General features: G+C 46.2%; 4 protein-coding genes across 6 annotated transcripts; 2 read left to right on the plus strand and 2 right to left on the minus strand.

Annotated features, from left to right (window-relative positions):
* Positions 1-3,650, minus strand: rdh12 (retinol dehydrogenase 12). The gene is made up of 7 exons (XM_077621263.1): positions 3,491-3,650; positions 2,698-2,816; positions 2,158-2,313; positions 1,981-2,085; positions 1,707-1,916; positions 1,310-1,499; positions 1-966 (listed from the first exon to the last, which is right to left on the minus strand). The coding sequence occupies exons 1-7, from the start codon at positions 3,562-3,564 to the stop codon at positions 855-857; spliced, it is 966 nt and encodes a 321-aa protein (XP_077477389.1). The 5' UTR covers positions 3,565-3,650; the 3' UTR covers positions 1-854.
* Positions 3,651-3,832: 182 nt separating this feature from the next.
* vti1b (vesicle transport through interaction with t-SNAREs 1B) lies at positions 3,833-8,209 on the plus strand. The gene is made up of 6 exons (XM_077621264.1): positions 3,833-4,144; positions 4,228-4,286; positions 4,598-4,777; positions 4,908-5,081; positions 5,164-5,225; positions 6,320-8,209. Exons 1-6 carry the CDS (start codon positions 4,048-4,050, stop codon positions 6,405-6,407), a joined length of 660 nt encoding a protein of 219 aa, XP_077477390.1. The 5' UTR covers positions 3,833-4,047; the 3' UTR covers positions 6,408-8,209.
* arg2 (arginase 2) lies at positions 7,199-12,415 on the minus strand. Its single transcript, XM_077621262.1, has 8 exons — positions 12,033-12,415; positions 11,770-11,842; positions 9,435-9,609; positions 9,185-9,344; positions 9,002-9,096; positions 8,828-8,932; positions 8,628-8,764; positions 7,199-7,676 (listed from the first exon to the last, which is right to left on the minus strand). Exons 1-8 carry the CDS (start codon positions 12,147-12,149, stop codon positions 7,474-7,476), a joined length of 1,065 nt encoding a protein of 354 aa, XP_077477388.1. The 5' UTR covers positions 12,150-12,415; the 3' UTR covers positions 7,199-7,473.
* A 1,032-nt stretch (positions 12,416-13,447) lies between these two features.
* Positions 13,448-22,733, plus strand: rbm25a (RNA binding motif protein 25a). Of its 3 annotated transcripts, none has more exons than XM_077621258.1 (18): positions 13,448-13,643; positions 13,921-14,052; positions 15,274-15,323; positions 15,429-15,587; positions 16,295-16,352; positions 16,434-16,594; positions 16,669-16,845; positions 16,920-17,003; positions 18,300-18,604; positions 18,774-18,885; positions 19,076-19,165; positions 19,258-19,331; positions 19,537-19,687; positions 19,931-20,651; positions 20,731-21,038; positions 22,114-22,212; positions 22,299-22,346; positions 22,423-22,733. In XM_077621258.1, exons 2-18 carry the CDS (start codon positions 13,947-13,949, stop codon positions 22,513-22,515), a joined length of 2,796 nt encoding a protein of 931 aa, XP_077477384.1. In that variant the 5' UTR covers positions 13,448-13,643; positions 13,921-13,946; the 3' UTR covers positions 22,516-22,733. The 3 variants fall into 3 exon arrangements, with proteins under 3 accessions (XP_077477384.1, XP_077477385.1, XP_077477386.1); XM_077621259.1 differs by having other exon boundaries at positions 15,462-15,587; XM_077621260.1 differs by lacking the exons at positions 13,448-13,643; positions 15,274-15,323 and having other exon boundaries at positions 13,919-14,052; positions 15,462-15,587.
* The last annotated feature ends 11 nt before the right edge of the window (positions 22,734-22,744 follow it).

Consider the following 22,744-nt stretch of genomic DNA (forward strand, 5'->3'; position numbering starts at 1 on the left):
TCACATCAACAACAGTTTATTTACATGAAATGTAAACATTGAAGCGCGGTTAACTCGCCGGCTGCCATGGACGCCACTGGATGTCCAATCCTTTTGGAATGGACGTCCTGCGCCGTCTAATGGCAGCCAGTGACTTAAAAAGGCAAACAAACCTCGCTGGTATAAAAAGCAAATGTGTCAAAACTGCGGCCCGCGGCCCGGAAGTGGCCCCCTAGTGGGGTCCCATCCGGCCCACGGGCACTTGGGAGCTCATTCAAACACAATTGTAAATGCTTTCATTTATTCCAAAAAAAAACATCAATTTGGGAGTTGTTTGATCAACTTGTGTTCATAAGGAACCTTCAAATGATCCAAAAGCAACAGGAAGTTACCCGGAAATGACCAAAAATCAGCAGAAGGCGACAAACAAACAAGAAGGATCCCTAAAAATCGATAGAAAATGACATCTAACTTTAATTCGTACCTCCCAGTCAAAACAGATTGCACTTTTTGGCCCAAAATTAAATTGTTTCGCCCCACGTTGAGTTGTCGTTAGCCCAAAACCCCAAACTGATTGCTTTAGACCCTTTTCGTTGACTCGGTTTGGATTCACCTTAAGAAAAAAATACCATGCGAGATATCGGCACACGCGTGAAGCACTTGTACTTGTAAATATTCTCAAAAAACAGCACAAAATATTGTCTCAATCCCCCCAAAAAGATGACAGTGGTTTTTACCCTGATCAGACCGCTAACGATACGGCAAGACTCTTGTCCAGCTGTCTCGCTTTGACGTTATTTCATTCAAATGGAGTTTGTTCATCGTTTTTTTTTTTTGCCTTGGAAAAATATGACACTATATCAAGAAATGAGGAGCTAAAAGTCTTCGTCCCATTGGACGCCGAGGAGCTCGCAGCTGGCGTCCCACAGACGCCGGGCGGTCTCTTGGCTTCTCCCTTGGGGGGCCACGAAGGCGGGGGCGCAGTCACTGAAACACAAAAAAAGCAAGTTTGCACTTTTTGCGTTAGAAAAAAATGGATTTTTTTTGTAGTCTGACGGATAAGAGACACTGATTTTAATTTGGGAGATCGGTAAGCTAATTTTTGTTTTGATTTGATGTAAATCTACACTTTTTGCACTCAATAGTTGCCTTGTGTTGTTTGTAAAAATAATAATAGTATTTTTCAGACAATGAATGGCACGAGATTAAAAAAAAATGTAAAAAAACAACATGGCACAGTGAAATGACAAAGGACCGGGATGGCGGCGAAATGCGTTCTCTTCGTAACGAATTTGGACAGAGGAGGGTCGGCGCCGTCGGCTCGCCGCACCTGAAGTGTTTCCCCGAGATGGCGTGCAGCTCCTCGGCCACGGCGCAGTAGACGCTGGTCTGGGCGCCCTCGCGGGGCGTCTTCAGGAAGACGGACAAGACGTAGAAGAAGATCATCATGAGGGTGGAGTGGCGCGCCAGCTCCGAATTGACCGTGCCGGGGTGGAGCGAGTTCACCGTCACGTTGCTGCCTGCGTGGGAACATTGGCACCAGGTCAGTCTTCATCTAGAATCCTTATAAAGCTTGATTTGTGTGTGTATGTTAAGATTCTCTCGCTACGTTTGTCCGAACCGTGCAACGTAGAGAGTTGATGTTTTTTATGGTGGCCAGAAACGGCTGTTGGATCCTAATAGACGAGTTTCACAAAAAAAGAACTAAGAGAACTACGTTTGGGTACCTTTGAGACGCCTGGCCAGCTCTCGAGCAAAGAGAACATTGGCCAATTTGCTTTGGCAGTACGCCAGCCCGCTGTTGTAGCTCCCCCGGCTGTGCAGGTCGTGGAAGCGTATCCAGCCGAAATTGTGCGCCAGCGACGAGACCACCACCACGCGCGCCGGAGCGCTGCGCTTCAGCAGGTCCACTAGCAGCAGCGTCAACAGGAAGTGACCTTGGGGCGGCAAGAAAAGGGGAAGTAAGAATGGGTCGGGAGGACGGCTCCCCTCGAGTCTTACCCAAGTGATTGACGCCGATGTGCGTCTCGAAGCCGTCGGTGGTCTTGGTGTAGGGGCACATCATCACCCCTGCGTTGTTGACCAGGACGTGAAGTTGACTAAAGTCTGACAAGTCGCCACGAAAAACCAAGAACGGCGTCAACACGGCTCGGGAGACTCGGCTGGCTTTTTTCTTACCGGCTAGGAATTCTCGCGCAAAGGATCGTATGGAGCACGTGTCGGCCAAGTCCAGCTGACGGACCTCCACCCGCATGTCGGGGTGCGCCGCCCGAATACTGGCCGCCGCCTCCTCACCTTTGTTCACGTCCCGGCACGCCATGACCACGTGAGCCCCTGAGGTGGCAAAATAATTCAAAACATCACAGCTATAGGTTAGAAGCCATGACACAGCAATGCTAGTAGAAATGGCCAAATAGTGCTTAAACACCCTCAAATTCAGATGTAACCGTTTGAAACTAACATTTTTGTTAAAAATATTTTAGCATCTAACAACACAAATTTGCGAAAGAAAAATCTAGCCAGTCCCTGATAAACAAAACTCGATTGGGTTCGAGTCTGGGAATGCATTTAACAGGCCTGAAACCTTCCTGTCTTGGAGTGATGACTGTGGCCTAAAGGTCAGTACATTGGCTTAAATTGCTGAGGTTCTGGGTTCAAAATCTGGACCCGTGTGAATTTTTTAAATGGTTTTTCCATGTGTAGAAGAAAAAAAGTAACCTCGAGTGGCCAGGTCCAAGGCGGTCTCCTTCCCGATGCCGGTGTTGGCGCCGGTGATGAGGACCGTCTTCCCGTCCAGGCGAGCGGACGATTTGCACACGCCTCCCGCCGCGTATCTTCTGTGGAAAACATGGTACGTATGTCCTTTTGTTGTAAAGTATTCACAGGATGTGACAATCTTCTCCATAATTTAGTGGTCGTTCTTTTTGCATCTATTAATGGCTGTTTTCACGTTTTATTGCCTTTTTGGTCACTTTGTGTAGAATTTGGGGTTTTTTCGGATACGTGGGCATGATTATTAATAACTAAATTAAATAGATAGTACTTTTTAAACAAAAATTATACAACTTTACAATCCTTTGCTTTCCTATATTTTCTGTATAAAAGTTGAAAAAAACGAAACTTTTTAAATGTAATTTTGTATACTATATATTTTTTAAACACTAACAGTTACGTCGCTAATCATTCACGCGCACGCGAGGTGGTGCGAGCACGCCACTGAGCACGGCGCCCTTTCGACCAATGGCCATGCGCATACGGGTATGGTACCGCCCACGCGCAGCCTCCTGATTGGCCCAAACCCCGCCGATACATCCCGTTATATTCGATCTCTTCGATTCTCCGTCGGAGATCAATATATTGAAAATGAAATGAAAATGACACCTGTCAAGTTAAATCATGAATGGTATTTGTTACGGAGGACGTATCCCTCGTTATGCTAATGATAATAGATGTGAACGATGTACAATGCGTGCTGTCATAACGTTTATTGGTATTAAAAATGGCTTCTTACCGTATGAAAGGCGCAAATAAAATCACCAGGAAGGTCGCCGCGATGAGGCACGCGAATAAATAGAAAAGCCACATTGTTTTAGTACGCGCGGATGATGGGGTTGTCGCTCGCTAGCACAACTACTGATGTAAAAAAAAAAAAGTCCTCGCGAATGGTATTATGGGATCAGCAGTTCTTACATGACTTGTAATTCGCTCCTCCATTACCCAGAAGACCCCCGAAACAAGGTGTCCAAAAGCGCCTGAGTGCAATTGTCAATATTTTCTTGGTTTTCGTGCTATCTTAAAAGTATCTTATTCTTAATTTTTAAAACATGAACGTATACGAAACGAAAAAGAATATTCTAGAATTTAATTTGACGTTTAAATTCATTTTAACCGCAATTGTTTTTTTTCTAACCAGGAAGTTTTCATTCGTCATTCGATCACGAGGACCATCATGCGGAAGTAATTGCCTTTGCCTGCCACCTGACTCACTCCTGTATATTCTTTATTTGGGTCTTTTCCGCCCTTTACTAAGCCCAAAAGTGTTCGAGTTTAAAGTATTACTTCACCGCAATGTCTTCGGAGGAATTTGAGAAGTTGCACGAAATCTACGGGTCCTTGTACGATGAGCTAAAGCTAATGCCGGAAAGGCTACAACGCAGCCACGGAGGTACAAAACAAAACAAATGGCCAATTTTATGCTTGCCACACATTTGAAACTAATGACAACTTTTGTGTTCTGTTTGCTCCCAGAGGAGAAAAAAAGCTTGCTGAAAACCTTCGATGTGAGGAAAGGCGAGGCAGAAGAAGTCGTGAGTACAAAAAAATCGCCTTCATTCTTTTAGAAATGTCAACCAATAAGACACCGTGTCTTAAAGCACCTGCACAATCTTGTAGTATTGCTCATGGCATCAGGTCAACTTGGAAAAGCAGTCTAACCGTAGTCGGTTCAAGTTCAAGTTCACTTGACAGTACAAAGAAGGAATGTGGCGTGGCTGGTAAATCTATGCATCAAAACACCGCAGGAATGCTACCTTACATTGTCGTTATCTCTACTTTGTAACCTTAGTTAGCCTTCTGCGGGTAAACATTGACGCAATCCCGTGTCCTCGTATCTCCTCAGCTGCAGGGAATGGAGGAGGAACTGCGTGACGCACCGCCGTCCTACCGGAACTCCATGAGGACCAAGCTGCGTCTGTACCGTCGCGACCTGGCCAAGTTGCAGCGAGACGCCAAGAACTCGGCCCCGTCGTTGTCGGACGGCGGCGGAGGAGGCATCTATTCGTCGCAAAACCTCCAAAGTGTGAGTAAAGAGACGCGATTAACGTACAATCCGTGTGGACCGGGAGGCATGAAAGGACCAAAGTCCAAGGAAGAGCCTAAGATGAACGTTCAAATGTAATCCAAACACTCATGCGTCCATCTCTGTCCAGACCCGCGAGCAGTCGCAGCGGGCCTTGCTCCTGCAGGGTAGCCAATCGCTGAACAACGCCACCGAGAGCATCCAGCGAAGCCAGCGCCTCGCCGCCGAGACGGAGCACGTGGGTTCGGACATCATCCAAGAGCTGGGCGAGCAGCGAGAGCAGCTGGACCGGTCCCGGGATCGAGTGAGTGTGGCGAGAGAGGGACGGCGTCTCGGAAAATGGCCGCCAACACTCGGAAAATATTTCTTTTTCTGTGTGGTGCTAGCTGGTCAACGCGGGAGAGAACCTCGGGCGCACGCGGAAAATTCTTCGCTCCATGTCTCGACGGTAAGTGGAACCTCGCTTGGGTGTTGCTTTTGCCTCCCGAGTCCAAAACGATGTATTAGGTCACAGGTGTCAAAGTGGCGGCCCGGGGGCCAAATCTGGCCCGCCGCCTCATTTTGTGCGGCCCGAGAAAGTAAATCATGAGTGCCGACTTTCTGTTTTAGGATCAAATTCAAATGATGACATATGTACATTACATTTTCTGATTTTCCCCTTTTTAAAATCAAGTTCAAGCCGTTTTTTAATCCCATTTTTTTTATTTTGTGTTTTTAGTTCAAAAAGCATTTTCTAAAATCTAAAAATAAATGTATACAAATATTTTCCGTTTTCCACTTTAAAAAAAATATTTTGTTTCCATTTGAAATAAAAAACATTTTCCATGACTAAGACAAAGCTCAAATACAACATTGTTTTATATCTATAAAAACGGACTATTTAGGGCTTTTGATCCAGTTCTTTTAATCCAATTTAGAAAATTCCCCCAAAATCTAGATATTATATCTAAAATGGTCCGGCCCACATGAAATGGCATTGACGTTAATGTGGTCCTTAACACGGACCGTAATTGCCGGACTATAAGTCGCTGCCCCCCCAACCCCTCCGCCCATAGTTTAGACAAGGGTGCGACTTATACTCACTCCAGTGCGTGTAAAATTATTCACACTGTTTTATCATTTCACATGTTTTTTTAATACACTAAACCGCCATGGGGCGTTCTAGACCCATGTTGATGGTTTCAATTTTGGCTTTTTGGCAACTGGTAGAATTGCTTGTAATTTATAAAAAATATTAACTTTTTTTCCTCCAAACCTTTTGTATAATACAATTATATTTATTATTTTTTTAAAATTTGAAATGGCATTTAGGAAGTTAGTTTTTCGTTGTGAAGTTTATCCATTCAAATTTCACTAAAAATCTGACTTGACTATTTTAACTTAATAAAAATTACACAAGTTGCACTGAAAACTTTGTGCATTTTTTGGCTAGTGTGACAAAAATACGGTATTTAACTTTTTCTAAAAGCTGCTTTGACAACATTCCACTGCATGTTGCAATGAACTCAATGTGATTTCCGGACTGGTCTGTCTCTCCATCAGGCTGGCGACCAACAAGCTGCTGCTCGCCGTCATCATTCTCATGGAGGCGGCCATCTTGGGCGCTGTGGTTTACCTCAAATTTTTCTGACGATGAGAGCGGCGGCAAGAGGACGACTCCTCCAAAACGTGCAATATTTGAACTAAAGTTAAGAGCAAGAAATTCCTTTGGAAAGAAGTTCCCACGTCAACGGACCGGAGAGGAGGCGCCACCGGACCCAAACACGTTTTTTTACGTGGGAAACCGAGGTACTTTGTTTGCCAATAGTCCATTTCGGGACCGTGAAGACCACCTCCGTCTTTGTCGGTGGTGTTTATTTAGCATTTATATTGCTTAGGTTGCTTTTTGATCCGTATAGACAAAAGTTACTGCACACATCCATGCTAAACTACAATTATCGCATTTTAATAACCCATTAGTGTCATTACAGCTTGAGAAAAAAACCCAGCAATAATTAGCGCCTTTTCCAAAAAATGCTACATTGTTAGCCTAGGAAATACAATCACTTGACACATTTTTAGCGCTCTGATCTTTTGCACTCCGATCTTTTGCGCTCCAGCACCATTAGCCAATGACGACACTAGTTTGAGGTGAGAATAACCTGCTGATATTTTTCCATTTTTTAAAAAGTGGACCTTCCAAGATGGAACCTTAAGTAACAGAATTAAGTCATTGCTATGCAAGACCAGAAAATAAATTCTTGAATGCAAGAACCCTTTCTTTTTAGTGACTTGAGTCATAAATATGAAATTGTAGCTTGAAAACCTCCGATCCACGTTTTTGTATCCCGCACGTTCAAAACTGTTTCCCCGTAAATGAATGAATGAAAACCTTTGGGTAACGAGACTGATCGCCGCTGGATCAAAAAGTGCTCAAGTAAATTTGACTTTCAGTCAGTTTATTAATCAGACCTTTGAGGCAGACTCCTAAACCAAAAAATAAATATCAGGCATCCGTGCGCCTCGGTACACAAAATAGCAAAATAAGTTAGTAGGGCGCGCTGTCTAAAATCAAGGTGGAAGCTTTGGAGACGTTCGTACGAAGACTTTGGCCAGGCGGGATCTGGACGCCGTTTTCCTTTCTGGCGGTCTCGGACGCGACGCTTTGGAATGCTCCAGGGAAGAAAGAAGTCTTTTTGGGCGGAGACGGTCGCCTATCAGAGGCACAGCTGCTCCGTGTCGTCGTCTTCGTCGTCTTTGGCCGAGGAGTTCCGGTCCACCACCCCGTGGGCGCCTTCTCTCGTCTGCCCCAGCGACGAGGCGATGACGTCCACGGCCAGCGAGGCGGTGGCCTCCACGGCGGCCAGGCTGGCCCCCACCGCGGGGTTGACTTCCACCAGGTCCATGACCGAAAGCAGACCTGCACGAGTGCAAACGGCGGAATGTCAGACATCTTCCACCACGTCTCCTATTTCCACACCCGACTGGGGAGACCTCGGAGGAATCGGAAGGCGATCAGAGCTACCCCGGGTGACCCCCATGTCCCGACAGTGAGTCCGTTCTGCCCCCCTTCCGACGGCACGCCAATCTTTACGACTGGAAAATTCCAACATGCCGTCGGATCGCCGCCCTTTCCCGTGTCCAAGCCATCCCACGAGTGACTTCTTAAAAGCTCGGCACCCTTTTGCAAGTATTTTAAAGAACCCAGGTGCCAACGGCGGACAAAACCGAAGCTTTTCTATTTCTCTGAATAGAACATTTCAAGAAGATGACCATCCTAAAGAGCAAGATTACAAGGAACTGCTTGAGAAATGGTCCCAGTTTCATCTATGAGGTTCAAGTTCCAAAATAGGAGCACTTTGACTGGATATTCCATTTTTTTTCTGGGTAGCACCGCATTTGTCCAGGCTCCTTGGAAGCAAATCATTGGATGGATGGACTCAAGCAACCCACCAGGAAGGTTTTAGCCAATATCTTGGGAACAGAATTCTACTAACTACTCTGGATGAGCGCTCTTCTTTATAAAAACAGAAGACATTTCTACTTCTACACGAAACATCTCCGGCAATTCCCACATCTACCCCAAGTATTCCCACTACCTGGCCAAGACCGGACGGACACACAACCCTAATGTTCCTATTCATTCTTCTTCACGAGGCCCGTGGAGAGGAATGAACCAGGCACACCCAGAACCTGTTGCTAGCTAGACAAACAACCTTGGGCGTTTTTAAGAATCGCACCTACGGAGAATTGAGGCAGCTAACCGCTAACTGTTTTGGCCTGGTCAGCTTCTCCTCGTAGCATCTTAACCTGACCCGGAACACTTTGAGCTCGTCTCGAGTCCAGACGCGCAACGTTGAGGTCTACCTACCTGTATTGTGAATTTCCTCCGTAATGTAGATGCCCTCCCTGTAGGTCAGCCCCCCGTTGACCGCCGTTCCCGTGGCGGGCGCCAACGACGGGTCGAAAGCGTCGATGTCGAAGCTCAAGTGGACCGGTCTTTGTTTTCTGTCAAGGAAGGCGGACGGCGTCTTAGAGAAGCCGCTTCGTTCCAAGCGGAGGAGGGCTTACCTGGCCAGAACGTGATCCAGGGCGACCTCCGTCACCCTCTGAATGCCCAGCCTGTCGATATCCCTCATGGTGAAGTACTGGATGCCCAAGTTCTTCAAGATGTGGCTGTCCGGGACGCAAAGTAGGCTTAATCCAAGTGCTCGGATTCCTCGCCATCCTTCGACGGATACTTACTACTCGCCGGGGTCCACGTCCCGAAGTCCGATATAGACCAGGTCCTCGCAGGAGAGGAAGGGCTTGACCCAGGAGAACCCCGGCAGAACCGGCATCTGCGCAGAAATGAGCCGGTCGGTCTGGGAATGGTCGCGAGTAGGTCCTAGCATCCCCTCGCTTCCTGGCGTTCCACCCTCGCCTCACCTTGTCCCGCAGTTCTTTCAGCATGAACGCCACCGGCTGGCCGTGGAGGTTCCCGGAGGGCGACGTCACGGGCGTGTTCACGTCGGCGTGGGCGTCAACCCAGATCACGCACAAGTTGGGGCACTGCTGGGCGTGGCCCGCCACCGATCCGATGCCGAGACTTTGCGTGGGAAGCAAAACGCGCTCTGGTAAACGGGCGGCGACGACGACGAGGCGCTCTCCGGAGATCTCGCCAGCCGGCGTCCGTTACCTGTGGTCCCCGCCGAGCATGACCAAGGTGTGTCCGGCGCCCACCGCTCTGCTCACGGCGCCCGCCAGCTTCTTGGTGGCGCCGCCCACCGTCCGAGGGGATTGGACATTCATGTAGGGGTCGTCCGACTCGGGGTACTGGAACGTCAGGTCTCCAAAGTCGTGCACGGCGTAATCTGAAGCCGCAAGAGACAAAACAAATCCCTCAGATTTTTTTCGTCTGCTTCCCAACAAATTCCCACCGCGTTTGCCAAAAAGGGAGCTAATCTTTGCTTTCAGACTTTTTCAGCGCCGCCATCCTGGATGAAAAAGCTCTTGCGTAACATGGATTACTCAAACGCACGTACACACATTTAGCTTCCAGTGCGATGACTCATTCCGTACCAGCCTCGAGTGACTCTGTACATTCCCCAGCGCAGCGCCGACAAACCGCCCTCTTTAAATACTGGGCTTGGGTTTCAGCGAGGTCCCGCGTTGACCCGGGGTGACCTCGCGAGTGCAAAACAAGTGTATAGTCTTACGCCGCTCGATCGTCGCTTTTGATAGGCACGACGGGAATAGAAACCAAAGGACGATTCCCAAGTGTTGTTTTTAATATGCGACCTTGGGTTGCCATTGTGGCCCCCGTAAATGTCAGCCGATTTCAACGCGGTGGCTTTACGTGAGCCTCCTGACTGAAGAATAGATGTTGGCATCGTTAAAGCACGTTTTAGCCTTGTGTCTAAAGATATATCGGGCGGGTGGGACGCCCTGAATGGGGGGGCAGCAGCCAATCGCAAGGCACAAGGAGACAAACAACCAATCACAGCGAGGGAAGGTTGAGCATACAATTAGCCTAGCATGCATGTTTTTGGGGGATGTGGGAGGAAACTGCAAACTCATCAAGAGAACATGCAAAGTCCCCACGTGAAAGTCCGGACCCTGGATGGTACCCAAGACTTTAGAACTGTGAGGCCGACACGCTAACCACTCCCCCACCGGGCCTCCCCATTAATTATATATAAAAGGAAAGTAAATATGGCCACTGTGTGTTAGCGCATCACTCTAAACCAGCCACTTTAACTCATTCACCGCCATAGATGTCCCTATTTGAACTATGCCATGCCAAATTTGTCATATTGAATCCACCAGTTTTTGAAGTAAGAGCTAATAGTATGCGTTGCTAATTTATTATGCTATTTTTTGGCTAAAATGGCAAAATTTTTGATGACTGTCTCTTGTTGTTGCTAAAACCAATAGAACCGTTACTTCTAATTTCAAAACCTGTTATCATAATTACTTCCAATTTTTCAATGTAATTCGTCCCTCATCTGACACATCATTTTACTATTCATTTTTTAAATGATTATTCTTTTTTCCTGACTAACCTCTCCTCCACACTCAAGCAATAATACATAGAATAGAACTGGCAAAGTACCGTATATAACAGTAATATTATGAAAACACAGGATCGCTTAAGAAAGCAGACTTCCACCTAAGCAACCAAATTCAAAGCATTGTCACATTTGATAAAGCGACCAAACATCATCTCGCCAAATCCATGATCAAGTTATTTCAAAATCCTTTTCAAATCTCTGCCACCCTAAAATGTAATCTCCGCCTCCGTTTTGAAATAACAAGCAAAAGGTGCGTGTTTGATTAAAATCACAGTGTAAAAAAATGATATCTAACACGTGAGCTGATTTCCATTGCACTCGCCTTAAATGCTCATTCTTCCCTGTAAAAATATGATTTAATCTCTTATGCCTATGTAATAACATAAGACAGACATGCTAACAGTATATATATATTTAGAAAAATTGAAATGATACGTTTGGAGGTTTATTTCCGAGACTTTTTATAACTAACTTGAAGCAGGATGTCTCTTTAAAAAAACGGGGCTAGTTTCTGTCGTCGCATTTTTTGTGCTTTTTTTTTAACTCTCTGTGGCCACGCCCCATTCCGTCTCTAAATCCACTTTATGACACATTTAAGCCATCTTTAGCGTCGAACGTGGCGTTGATCTTCTCCAGAATTAACTTAGCGAAAAAAGTACATTGTGTTCCCTTCACGGCCGGGAAGAACCAATCCAAAAAAAAGGGGGGTCAAATTCATTGTCTGCATATTCCGAGTGCGCACATTGCGCAAACACGTGGTCATGGAAATACATTTATACATCGAAAATAGACTCGTAAAAGGCATCGCGATTATTTTATGTGCATGGCTGAGATGTTTAGGGTATATTTTTGGGGGGGAGGATGGCGGCGTAGAAATAAAAATACACTTGTGAAAGTGAGGTAGCGGTTCAAGCTGGTTATGTAACGGCGGATTTGGGGGGTGGGGGTGTTGGAGCGCACCTAAACCGGACAGCCGCTCGATGAGTCCCGCATTCCTGATGACTTTTGGTCCGTGTTCCACGCCTCTTCTTTTCTGGAAGAAAAAAATCAAATATATATGTTAAATAGTGAGAAAAAAATGACGTGATCACAATGCGACAGCGTTTTAAAATGACCACTAAAATGAAAGATAATTCCCCCGAATGATTTTAATGTTATTCGATGGAGTTGACACGTGTTATTTCATCATTTTTTTGGGGGGGGGGGGCGTTTGTTTTTTGTACCTGTCCGTGTGAGAAGGGTGCCCCTAGGACGGCCACCGACTGCGCTCGTCTGGGTTGTCCGCCTGCGAGCGCTCGCGTCCGGGTTAGTCGGAGTAGATGTCCCCTAAACGCCGCCATCCTCCTCGGTTAAATCTGACGAAACACCGACGCCTTTTTTGGGGTGGGGGGGTGTCTTGATCGGCAGTTCTGGTTTTATCCAAGCGATTACCGCAGCTACTTAATATTCATGAGGTGGATCTAAAAAGCAGACCGGACCCCCAAAATTCGTATCCGCTTTTCTAGCGAGCGATTATCGCACGTAGTTACAAAAATAATAATAATAATAATTGGACGTCTTGGTAAGAAATCCACCGTTGCTTCATTCCTTCTCGATTTCCAGCGCGCGCCCCTTCTTAAGTCTCGGGCAGGTGACGTCGATCCGTGACACACCTTCACGTCGACCAATGACGCGAGGCTCAAAAAGTGGGTTCGCGTTGGGGGCGTGGTCTCGAAGGCAGGAGGGGGGGTAAAAGATGGGCCAGTCCCGGGGAGTTTTTAGGCTGGAAAATTCCATCGGCGGAAGCAACCGAGCGCGGACTGATGGCCTTGTTTACATTGGCTGACGTGACGTGTGTTCCGAGCCCAGCTTTGGTCCACGTGCGCCTCAAAAACATTGGCTGGCGTATCACGCAAACACTTGTTGATTAGCACGGCGACTTCACGGTTGGAAAGTAACGCTTTACTTTGAAAAAAATGGAAATGTTGACTAGTTTTATTGCTGATGTGATGCAAGAAATTAAATGATAATCAAAGAAGGATAACAACATGCAGAGTGTTATCAATGACCAAATGGGGATCGTGTGTTATTGGAATAAATCATTGATGTATTTATATAAGCGTATTTTTCAAACGGAATTTATTTTTTTGTTTAAAAGTATGAAGATTAACTCTGGATAACTGTACTTAAAATGATGTGACTGATAAAAGTTACATAATGACACGCATGAAGATTGTTTCATCCAAACGACTGTTATTTATTATAGCAGAGTTCCACTATGGGCGTGAGAGGAAATGCTTTGTTTATTTAATAAGCGTAAATGGAACCTAAAGTTCATGGCATTATCTCACAGCAAAAGCACAGTCACGCTAGATTAGAAAATGGGGCCATTTTGGTGTGGCCAAAGAAACAGTGCTTTTGTCGCTACCTTGCGACAAAACTAGCTCACTTGTTTTCAGTTTCCGCTCATGACTTTGACGTTGCCTTTTTGCCTGTGATGATTCATGTGAATTAATCGTGTTTTTATTGAGGAATACAATTTTTGGTATGAGAAGATTTTTTTAAAAATAAATACAATATTCTTAAAGTTAGCGAGAAGCTGTCTTTCAATTTTTCCCCCCATTTTGATTAAGCATACCTCTCGGACACCGTAGCTACTTGCCCTCCGATTTCCCATGGTCCTCTTCGAGAAGAAAAGGGTCCTATTTTCTTGTGTTCCTGAAGAGTACCGGTCTTTAAACTAAAGCCGAGGCCGCGCTCAATTTACTCTTTATTCGTCTCGTGCGTTTAATGGGCTTGCCTTCGGCTCAACGCATCTTGTTTCGAGCTCGTCCCCGTTAAACCTCCTTTTATAGGTGAGTAACTTGCAAAACGTTAGCTTCCCCGCCGCTAGCGCGAGCCAGTAGGCCCCGCAGCTAACACGAGCTAAAGCTAAACGCTAATGCTAAAGCTAAGAAGCGGACTTAAAACATGGCCGGCTGCTTTCCACCCCCCGTCCTGTTGACAGGAGAGCAGCGTTCGGTCATAATAAGTTGATTTATTGTTTTATGGAGCTTATGGGAACGAGTTGAAGTGTTTTTTTCTTCCATGAATGAGTTGGTGTTGAGTGGGAATGTGGTGTTCTCGTCACAGGTTCCTGTTCCTTCCTTCCCTTGACGATGTCGTTCCCTCCTCCGCTCAACCGTCAGCCGCTGAGCATCCCCCAGCTGCCCCCCGGCCTCCCTCCGCCCCAATTCGGGACCTTCGGTCCGCCAGTCCCACCAGGTACCCCACCAGGAAATGACCCGCATACACTCGGATGACGCCACACCAGTATTTAGTCGATTTAAAAAAAGAAAAAATAGAAAAAAAGCCCAACAAAGAAGAGCTGTTTTTAGAAATGATGCGCACAGTTCAAGAAATATTTATTCTAATTCATATTTTTATCGGTATACATTTAAAACTATGTATTATGTAAAACTTTAGCCTGTTACTATGTACTAAAAAGAGCCTAAAGTAACGGGCTTGTGTTAAAAAAAAGAGACGGGGAAAAATAGATCCCTGTAGATAGTTTTAGTAGATTGCATTATGGTGTTTTGACCAATAATCAGTCAGTAAATTGCAGCTAATATGGAATGCTAATATGCTGAAATTGGTTCATAAAACAGCGGTTATGAAATGGTTACACTGGTTTCCTGTGAGTGAAAGGATAGACTAGAAAATATGAGTGCTGGTCTATAAAACTTTTAATGGCTTTGGACCAAAATCCATTATTGATTTGTTTGACCCCGAGAGACCAGGGGTCCCTAAATGGGTCCTCAAAGGCCAATGCGGTTCTTGGTTTTGGTTCCGACCCATCCAGCACGGACTTTTTAACCAATCAGGTTTGTGTAAATAAGTTGATTGCTGCCGTTTACTAATAATTCTTGCAGATCTGCCGTATACTATAAGTTTATCGTAGTTTACTTTACCAAATTACTAAATACTCATTTTGTATCAAACCTACGAGGGGGAAAAAAGGTTTTTTTATTCAACAATTTATCTGGGAAAAAAGAAAATGTTGCTAGTTTTGGTTTTTTGGCTCGCCATTTTAACTTTCCTTATTAATTAATTTCAACACGAAATGTCATGTTCTAATTTTTTTTTACATTTTCCATTATTTTGAAAGTACTCACTTCCTTTTCACGCGCCTTAGCTAAAACAAAAACGTAAGTCATAGTTGATTTTCTGTTTGTTTTTTATTTCTTCCCAAGAATGAACTATTGAAAAGAAAGAAACTATTTGTAACGCAGTAGATAATATGGAACTTTATTTTTGTGCACCTGGCTGGTAAATAGCACTAGGAAAAAAGAGTCCCCAAATCTGAAAATTCTCTCGGAAATAAATAAAACTGGAAATGGGATCTTTTTAATTTCATTGCAGTTCATCTTTTCTCCGCTAGAGGGCCATTGTGCTCTTTGGACCGAGGTTTACAGCACTTTGACTGTAAATTTGAACCAATTTCAGGTACTCCCATGATTCCAGTTCACATGGGTGTTGTGACCCCCTCTCCCTCGGTGAGTCACGGCCGAGCCGTCGCAGCGTGGACGGGATTCCGTTTGGGACGTTTGTCCTTTGTCTTTTGGCCGGATGTTGACATTTTCCCCCCCTGTCTCGGGCAGGTTCTTGTCCCAACCACAGTTTCTGTTGCACAGAAGCCGATGCTCTTAAACAAGGTCCCCTTCCGAGCCAAGGAACCAGAGGACGGACCCACCACCACGGTGTTTGTGGGCAACATCTCCGAGAAGGCGTCCGACATGCTGGTCAGGCAGTTGTTGGCGGTGAGTGCGAAAACCGGTGCTGGGCGATTTTTAACATTGCGATCGTAGATTTAAAAAAAAAAAAAAAAACACGTAAATGCGTAGATTGAAAAGAACAAACTGAGACCTTGTGCTCACCCGTGACATTTAAGAGAGCCCATACATAGCGTTTAAATAAAAACAGCAGATTTTGAACCGATTTTACACTTTGGCTAACGTCAATCGTAATGAAGAAATGACACGTTGCTAGCTTACATTATTATATTAATGCAGCATTGTAATATACACGCCAAAACCTTATTTTGTGTATTGTTATTTTTAGTAGCTCCTCAAAATCAGATGACACGAGTGCAAGTACCGTATTTTCACGACTATACGGCGCATCATATTTTTAGACGAGTGCTATTTCTGCATTTTACACACACAAAGGACGCACCGTTTTTATAGACGCAGCCAGGCATGGCAAAATTTGCTTATTCACTCAAAGTAACTCATATTTGTATTGAATATGTTAGCCCAGATTGTTTTAGTGTTGTTGATTTTGGTGTTGGCCTTTCTTTATTTCTTCCCTTGTTGGATTTAGGAATTTGTATGTTTAATATACTTATTCAAGCTTTTAAAAAGAATCAGCAATAGTAACTGCAAAATGTCTTTTTATCCCCAAAGCAGCATTTTTTTTTTCGCCGTTTGTATTTCAGTATTTTCCTTTTTTCCCCCCGCCTTTGCAGAAATGTGGTATTGTGCTAAGCTGGAAACGAGTGCAAGGCGCCTCCGGAAAACTTCAAGGTAAAAATTCTAAACAAAAACGCACGCCGAGATCAACGTACTAAAACGGAGCTGGTTGTCCATTGCCCCGCCCCCTTCTAGCGTTTGGCTTCTGTGAGTATAAGGAACCCGAGTCGACGCTGCGAGCCCTGCGGCTGCTCCACGAGCTGATGCTCGGCGACAAAAAGCTGCTGGTCAAAGTGGACGCCAAGACCAAAGCGCAGCTGGATGAGTGGAAAGCCAAAAAAAAGGCCGCCAACGGCGTACGTGCCGCCACGAGGACTCCGTCGCCCGCCGTTTAACCCCCCAAAAAAACGTTAATCGTCTTTCTCTCCAGGCGGGGAGCGGCGACGCCAAGAACGACGAGGAGGACGAGGTCCTGGACGAAGACACGCTGCTCCGCGATCAGTCGGCCAAGGGCGCCATCGAAATTCTGATCCGGGAGTATTCCAGCGACCTCAACTCCGACTCCGCCGACGGGAACCGCAAAAAAAGGAAAGACCGCAAAGAAGAGGTATTGAGCGGGCGCCTGGGGGAACCCCTCGCTGGCAGTTTTGAGTCTTCATGCTCTCCTTGGGGAATTTTTAGGATGACATCAACGCCATGGAGTTGGAAGACGACAAGAGGGACTTGATTTCCAGAGAAATAAGCAAATTTCGGGACACGCACAAGGTACACAATCGTTTCTTTTACAGTCGAATCAAGTGGGAAGTTAGGACAACTCATTTTAGTCACTCCGTGTTTTTTTTTGAAAGGGTTAAAGTTAACCCTAACATACATTTTGAACTACAGTGGTACCTCGACATACGATCGTAATCCGTTCCGAGACTGAGATCATATGTCGAGCTTTTTGTCACTCGAGCGAACGTTTCCCATTGAAATGAATTGAAAACAAATGAATTGGTTCCAACCCTCTGAAAAAACACCAAAAACAGGATATTGGATTGGGAAAAATGTTTGATTTCTTCTAATTCGCCATATATTGACAAAGGAATAAATAACGAGTGGTTTAATAGTAATACAATGAGTTTAATGGATGTAAAATTAGACGCATTTTGCGGAGGGGAGAGACACCGACTTTATCCACGGCTCTCGTAAACGAACAAACAAATTTAAATTAACTTGGATAAATATATACAGATACACTCAAACATACTTTTAATGTAGCTTTACACAAAACTGAATTCTAGTTTTGTCTTTTGTTACCTTCGTTCTGGGCGGGTTAGCAGTTTGCCACGCCTCCACCCTCACCAATAGGATAACGCACGACCACTTGCCAACGAGAAATAGGCTTAAATGAGCGATCGCGGGACCTTCTTTCCTTAGAAAGAATAACAGGAAATGCAATAGCGGAGCTTACCCACGTATTGATTGTGGGTAATGAAGTTTTATTCTGAGAAAGGGTGCCATTGCCTATGGGTGTTGTGTGCAGGAGTATACTTCATTACCCAGAAAGCCCTCTTTTTGCCCGCGCATGCGCCTTGTGCGTTTCCTGGTCGAAACCCGTCTGAATAAATCGTTCAATTATACACGAAAGAGATGCGGCAAAAAAAGACAGTGTGCTACAATGATAAACAGCCTCTCATGTCATGGCCACCTGGTTTGCTCGCATCTCGAAATTTTTCTCGTATCTAGGGCGAATTATTCGATCGAAATTTTTGTCGTACCTCGAGCATGTCGTAGGTAGAGCTGGTCGTAGGTCGAGGTACCACTGTATAAGCAAAGCTCCCAGTCACGGTCAATTGCAGCCAAGATATGTTTAAACTTTTATTATTCTTATTTTTATTTTAGAGGTTTTTTTTTTACCCCAGTTTGATCAAGTTAGTCCACAAATTTTCAGAGTCTGGGTCACAAAATCCTGATCATTTCAGTACTAACATTCACAACTGAGCGCCATCCCGCGTGACTTTCGTTTAAATATGAATAACATTTTCATGACCATTGCCATATTTTTTTGTCCTCCCGTAGAAATTAGAGGAGGAGAAAGGCAAGAAGGAGAAGGAGCGACAGGAGCTGGAGAAGGACCGGCGCGAGAAGGACAAGGAACGAGAGCGCGACAGGGAGCGCCGCGACCGAGAGAAAGAGAAGGAACGCGAGCGGGACAAGGAGCGTGAGCGAGACCGTGACCGAGACCGAGAGCGGGACCGCGACAGGGAACGGGAACGCGAACGTGAGCGCGAACGGGAACGGGAACGAGAACGAGAACGAGAGAGGACCAGAGAGCGCGAGAGGGAAAAGAGTCGAGACATCAGCGAAGCCCGCAGCCGTTCCAGGTGAGTTTGCCTTCTTTGTCTTCGTCTTCCATAATGGCCGCAGAGCAAAAATAGAAAGGGATGAGCAATTGAGTGAAAGCCAGAATTTCACCATTTTCCTGCAGGCCCCAAAAAGTCAAAAGTTTGCAATTTGTGTGTCACATTTTTTTTGTGTGCCTGTCGCGTGCAGAGAGAGAACCCGAGATGACAAAAAACGCGACCGCGACGAAGACGACGAAGACGTGTACGAGCGCCGTAGACTGGAGCGCAGACTCCGAGATAAGGAAGCCGCGTACCAGGAGGTAATTCCCCGATCTCGTTACAACCGGCGCCGGGCGTCCGATCCCTTCCGACCGGCCCGCCCAGTCGACGTGACAATTTCATGAGTCGACGAGCAATGGCGACCTAATCGGATTTTTAAAGGCGATTTAGAATGAGCGGTCATTGCCTTGACCCGAGTTCACGTTAACTCTTTGTCTCCTCCCTTGAAAGCGATTGAAAAATTGGGAAATGCGGGAGAGGAAGAAGTCCCGCGACTACAGCAAGGACATGGAACGGGAGGAAGAGCGAAGCCGCGAGACGGTGAGAACGGCGATAGCGGCGAGGGCGCCCCAAAGCGCTCGGATCTCCTTTGCGCTCGCTCCTAACCACGACGCTTTATTTGTGGTCTCCAGACGAAAGAAGCCAAAAGACTCAAAGAGTTTCTGGAGGACTACGACGACGAGCGGGACGATCCCAAATACTACAGGTTGGCACCAGTTTTTGTTTTCTGACCCATCGCCCATTTTGGAATCTGGATTTTTCTCATAAGCAGCTTGTGCCTTCATTATTTCAATCAATCCATTTTTTTGCACCAATTGTGGGAACTGGTCGACGGGCTCACGCTTTTTTTCATGGTGGCGTTTGTTCTGTTTGTCACCTTTCTTTTTCTTTTTCCACACTATCTTGCGCAGGGGCAGCGCCATGCAAAAGCGACTCCGCGACCGGGAAAAGGAAACGGAGATGGACGAGCGAGACCGCAAACGAGAGAAGGAAGAACTGGAGGAGATCCGACAGAGGCTGCTGGCCGAGGGTCACCCGGACCCGGATGCCGAAATGCAAAGGGTCAGTCCATTTAAAAAAAAAAATCATTTCTTCGTATTGGCAGTATTCGTACTTAACCGCTTATACGTTTGAAAGTACAATGGCGATGCACACAAAGCTAAGTTTTCTATATTTGTTCGGTTAAAAAATTTCAAGATTGTTGACGTAAGACTCCCTCTTTTTTTAACGTCATTTTAAAAAGATTTTCAATTGGTGAAAAAAGAGGAATGTATGACGAAGGTGCCATCTCCCCCCTGTTTGCAGATGGAGGAGGAGGCGGAGCGCAGGCGGAAAGTCATCAAGGCGGAAGCTGAAAAGGCCAAGCAGGAGAAAAAAGAGCGCGAGTCCCAGCGGGAATCTCAGCGGGAATCCCACCGAGAGAGCCACCGTGAGTCCCATCGCGACTCCCACAAAGAATCGCACAGGGAATCCCACAAAGAGTCGCACCGAGAGTCGCACAGAGAATCCCACGGCGAATCCCATCGGGATCGGGATCGGGACAAGGGGGCGTCGTCGGTAAAGCGCGGCGAGCCGGCGCCCGCCGGGTCTCCGCCGCGTTCAGAAGAGGACCGGGGGGATAAAATGGAGGAGCGGCAACAGGAGGAGGTGAAGGAGGAGAAGAAGGAGGAGGAAGAAGAGCGAGAGTTGGAACACCAACAACGGCAGGAGGACCAGGAACATCATCATCATCATCATCATCAGCAAGAACAGGAACTTCTGCAACAACAAGAAGAAGAAGAACATGAACTCCTACAGCATCACGCCACCCACAATGGTGGGGAGTCGCCCGAGACCAGGCCACATCCCAAAGCCCTCATGCGACCAATCAACACCGCTCCCTCTGTGTCCTCCGCCAGCGGTAATGCCACGCCCAACACGCCTGGCAACGATTCCCCGCGCGGCATCATCATTCCAGGCGAACCAACGCCTGAGGTGCAGCCTCTCGAGGAGCACCGGCCCAAGATCGAGCTCAGTCTCAAGCTGGGTGAGTCCCCAAAAACGTCCGATATCGGGTTACCGTGACGGCCAAACGTGAGCTCGTCCCGTCCGTCTGCCTTCTCCAGGTTCCACAAACAGCCCCAACCAGCTCCACGCCGTCAAGCGCAAAAAGCTAGCGCCCGCCGACAGCGTCTTCAACAAGTTCAACGACGAGGAGGAGGCCGACGAACAGCCCCGCAAGAGGAAGCTAGTCCCGCTGGACTACGGCGACGACGAAAAGAGCCTGGGGCTGGACGGCGCCGACGTTTCGGGCGCCAAAGGCGGAGTCAACACCGAGGAGAAGCGCCAGAACATCCGAAGCCTGATCGAGAAGATCCCCACCGCCCGGCCCGAGCTTTTCACCTACCCGCTGGACTGGTCCATGGTGGATTCGGTAAAAGACAAACCGATATTTATTTACAGTGGTACCTCGAGATACGAGCGTAATCCGTTCCGAGACTGAGATCGTATGACGAGGTTCTCGTAACTCGAGCGGACGTTTCCCCATTGAAATGAATGGAAAAAAATTTAATTCGTTCCAGCCCTCTGAAAAAACACCAAAAACAGGATATTGGATTGGATAAATGTTTTATTTCTTCTAATTCGCCATCTAACAAAGTAACACATAACTAGTGGTTTAATAGTAATAAAATGTGTTTAATCTAACTAAAATTGGGCAGATTTCGCCGACGGGAGACAGAGACGCACAGAGGGGGCGTAGGGGGGGTCGTTTTTTTTCCACGACAACGCACTCGTAAACGGAACAAACAAATTTAGATTAACTTGGATTAATATATACAGACACTCACACATACGTTTAATGTAACTTTACACAAAACTGAATTCTAATTTTGTTGTAATCTTTTGTTACCTATGTTCTGGCCGGGTTGGCGGTTTGCCACACCTCCACCCTCACGTTCGCCATCGATGGACTGTTTGCTGTTGTACTATTCCCTTCAAAATATTCCCAAAATGATGCACACAAATAGGATAACGCACGACCACTTGCCAACGAGAAATAGTCTTTAAGGAACGATCGCCGGACCTTCTTTCTTTAGAAAGAATAACAGGAAATGACATTGCTGAGCTTCCCACGTATTGATTGTGGGTAATGAAGTTTTATTCTGAGAAAGGTTGCCATTGCCTATCGTCGTTGTGTGCACGAGTATACTTCATTACCCAGAAAGCCCTCTTTTTGCATGCGCGTTGTGCGTTTCCTGGTCCTAGGAGGAACTCGTCTGAATTAATCGTTCCGTGCTCGTAAATATTGTTATACACGAAAGATATGCAAAAAAGACCTGGCTTGGTCGCATCACGAAATTTGGACCGCATGACGGGCGAATTATTCGATCGAAATTTCCCCCGTAAGACGAGCATTTTGTATGATGAGCGGTCGTATGACGAGGTACCACTGTATTTGTTTTTTGGAGCGCTCGGGAGTAACGATAATGCTGGAATCTTCTCCTCAGACGCTGATGGACCGCCGCATTAAACCGTGGATCAACAAGAAAATCATTGAATACATCGGCGAGGAGGAAGCAACGTTGGTCGAGTTTGTCTGCTCAAAGGTGAACAAAAAAAAATTGGACACCCTCTTCCTCGTTTTAAAGACATTTGGAGTAAAATGTCCTTTTTTTTGGTCCCAATCCTGCAGGTGATGGCGCACAGCACCCCTCAGGGTATCCTCGACGACGTCGCCATGGTAAATTGGACGGCTTAAAAATGTATTTCTTGTCGGGAGATGAATGAGCAAACGTTTCTCGTTTTTTTTTTTGCAGGTTCTCGACGAGGAAGCCGAAGTGTTCATCGTCAAGATGTGGCGCTTGTTAATATACGAAACGGAAGCCAAGAAGATCGGACTGGCCAAATAAACCCGCTTAGCTCGTAAGTTCCCGCTCAACGGCCCACGAAAGCTGCGAAAACGGAAAGATGACATCACGTTATTTGCATGAAGAAACCTTAAGTTGTATTTTTGTTGAGTTTCCAAAAAAACTGTTGTATTTTACCATTTGTTCTCTAGTAAATCAAGTTATGGTGAAGCACTGTTCAACTGTGTGCCCTAATAAATACTGTCAACTTTTTTTAAGGACACGCGTCCGT

Source organism: Stigmatopora argus, chromosome 15 (assembly GCF_051989625.1).
Source record: "Stigmatopora argus isolate UIUO_Sarg chromosome 15, RoL_Sarg_1.0, whole genome shotgun sequence".
NCBI lineage: Eukaryota > Metazoa > Chordata > Actinopteri > Syngnathiformes > Syngnathidae > Stigmatopora > Stigmatopora argus.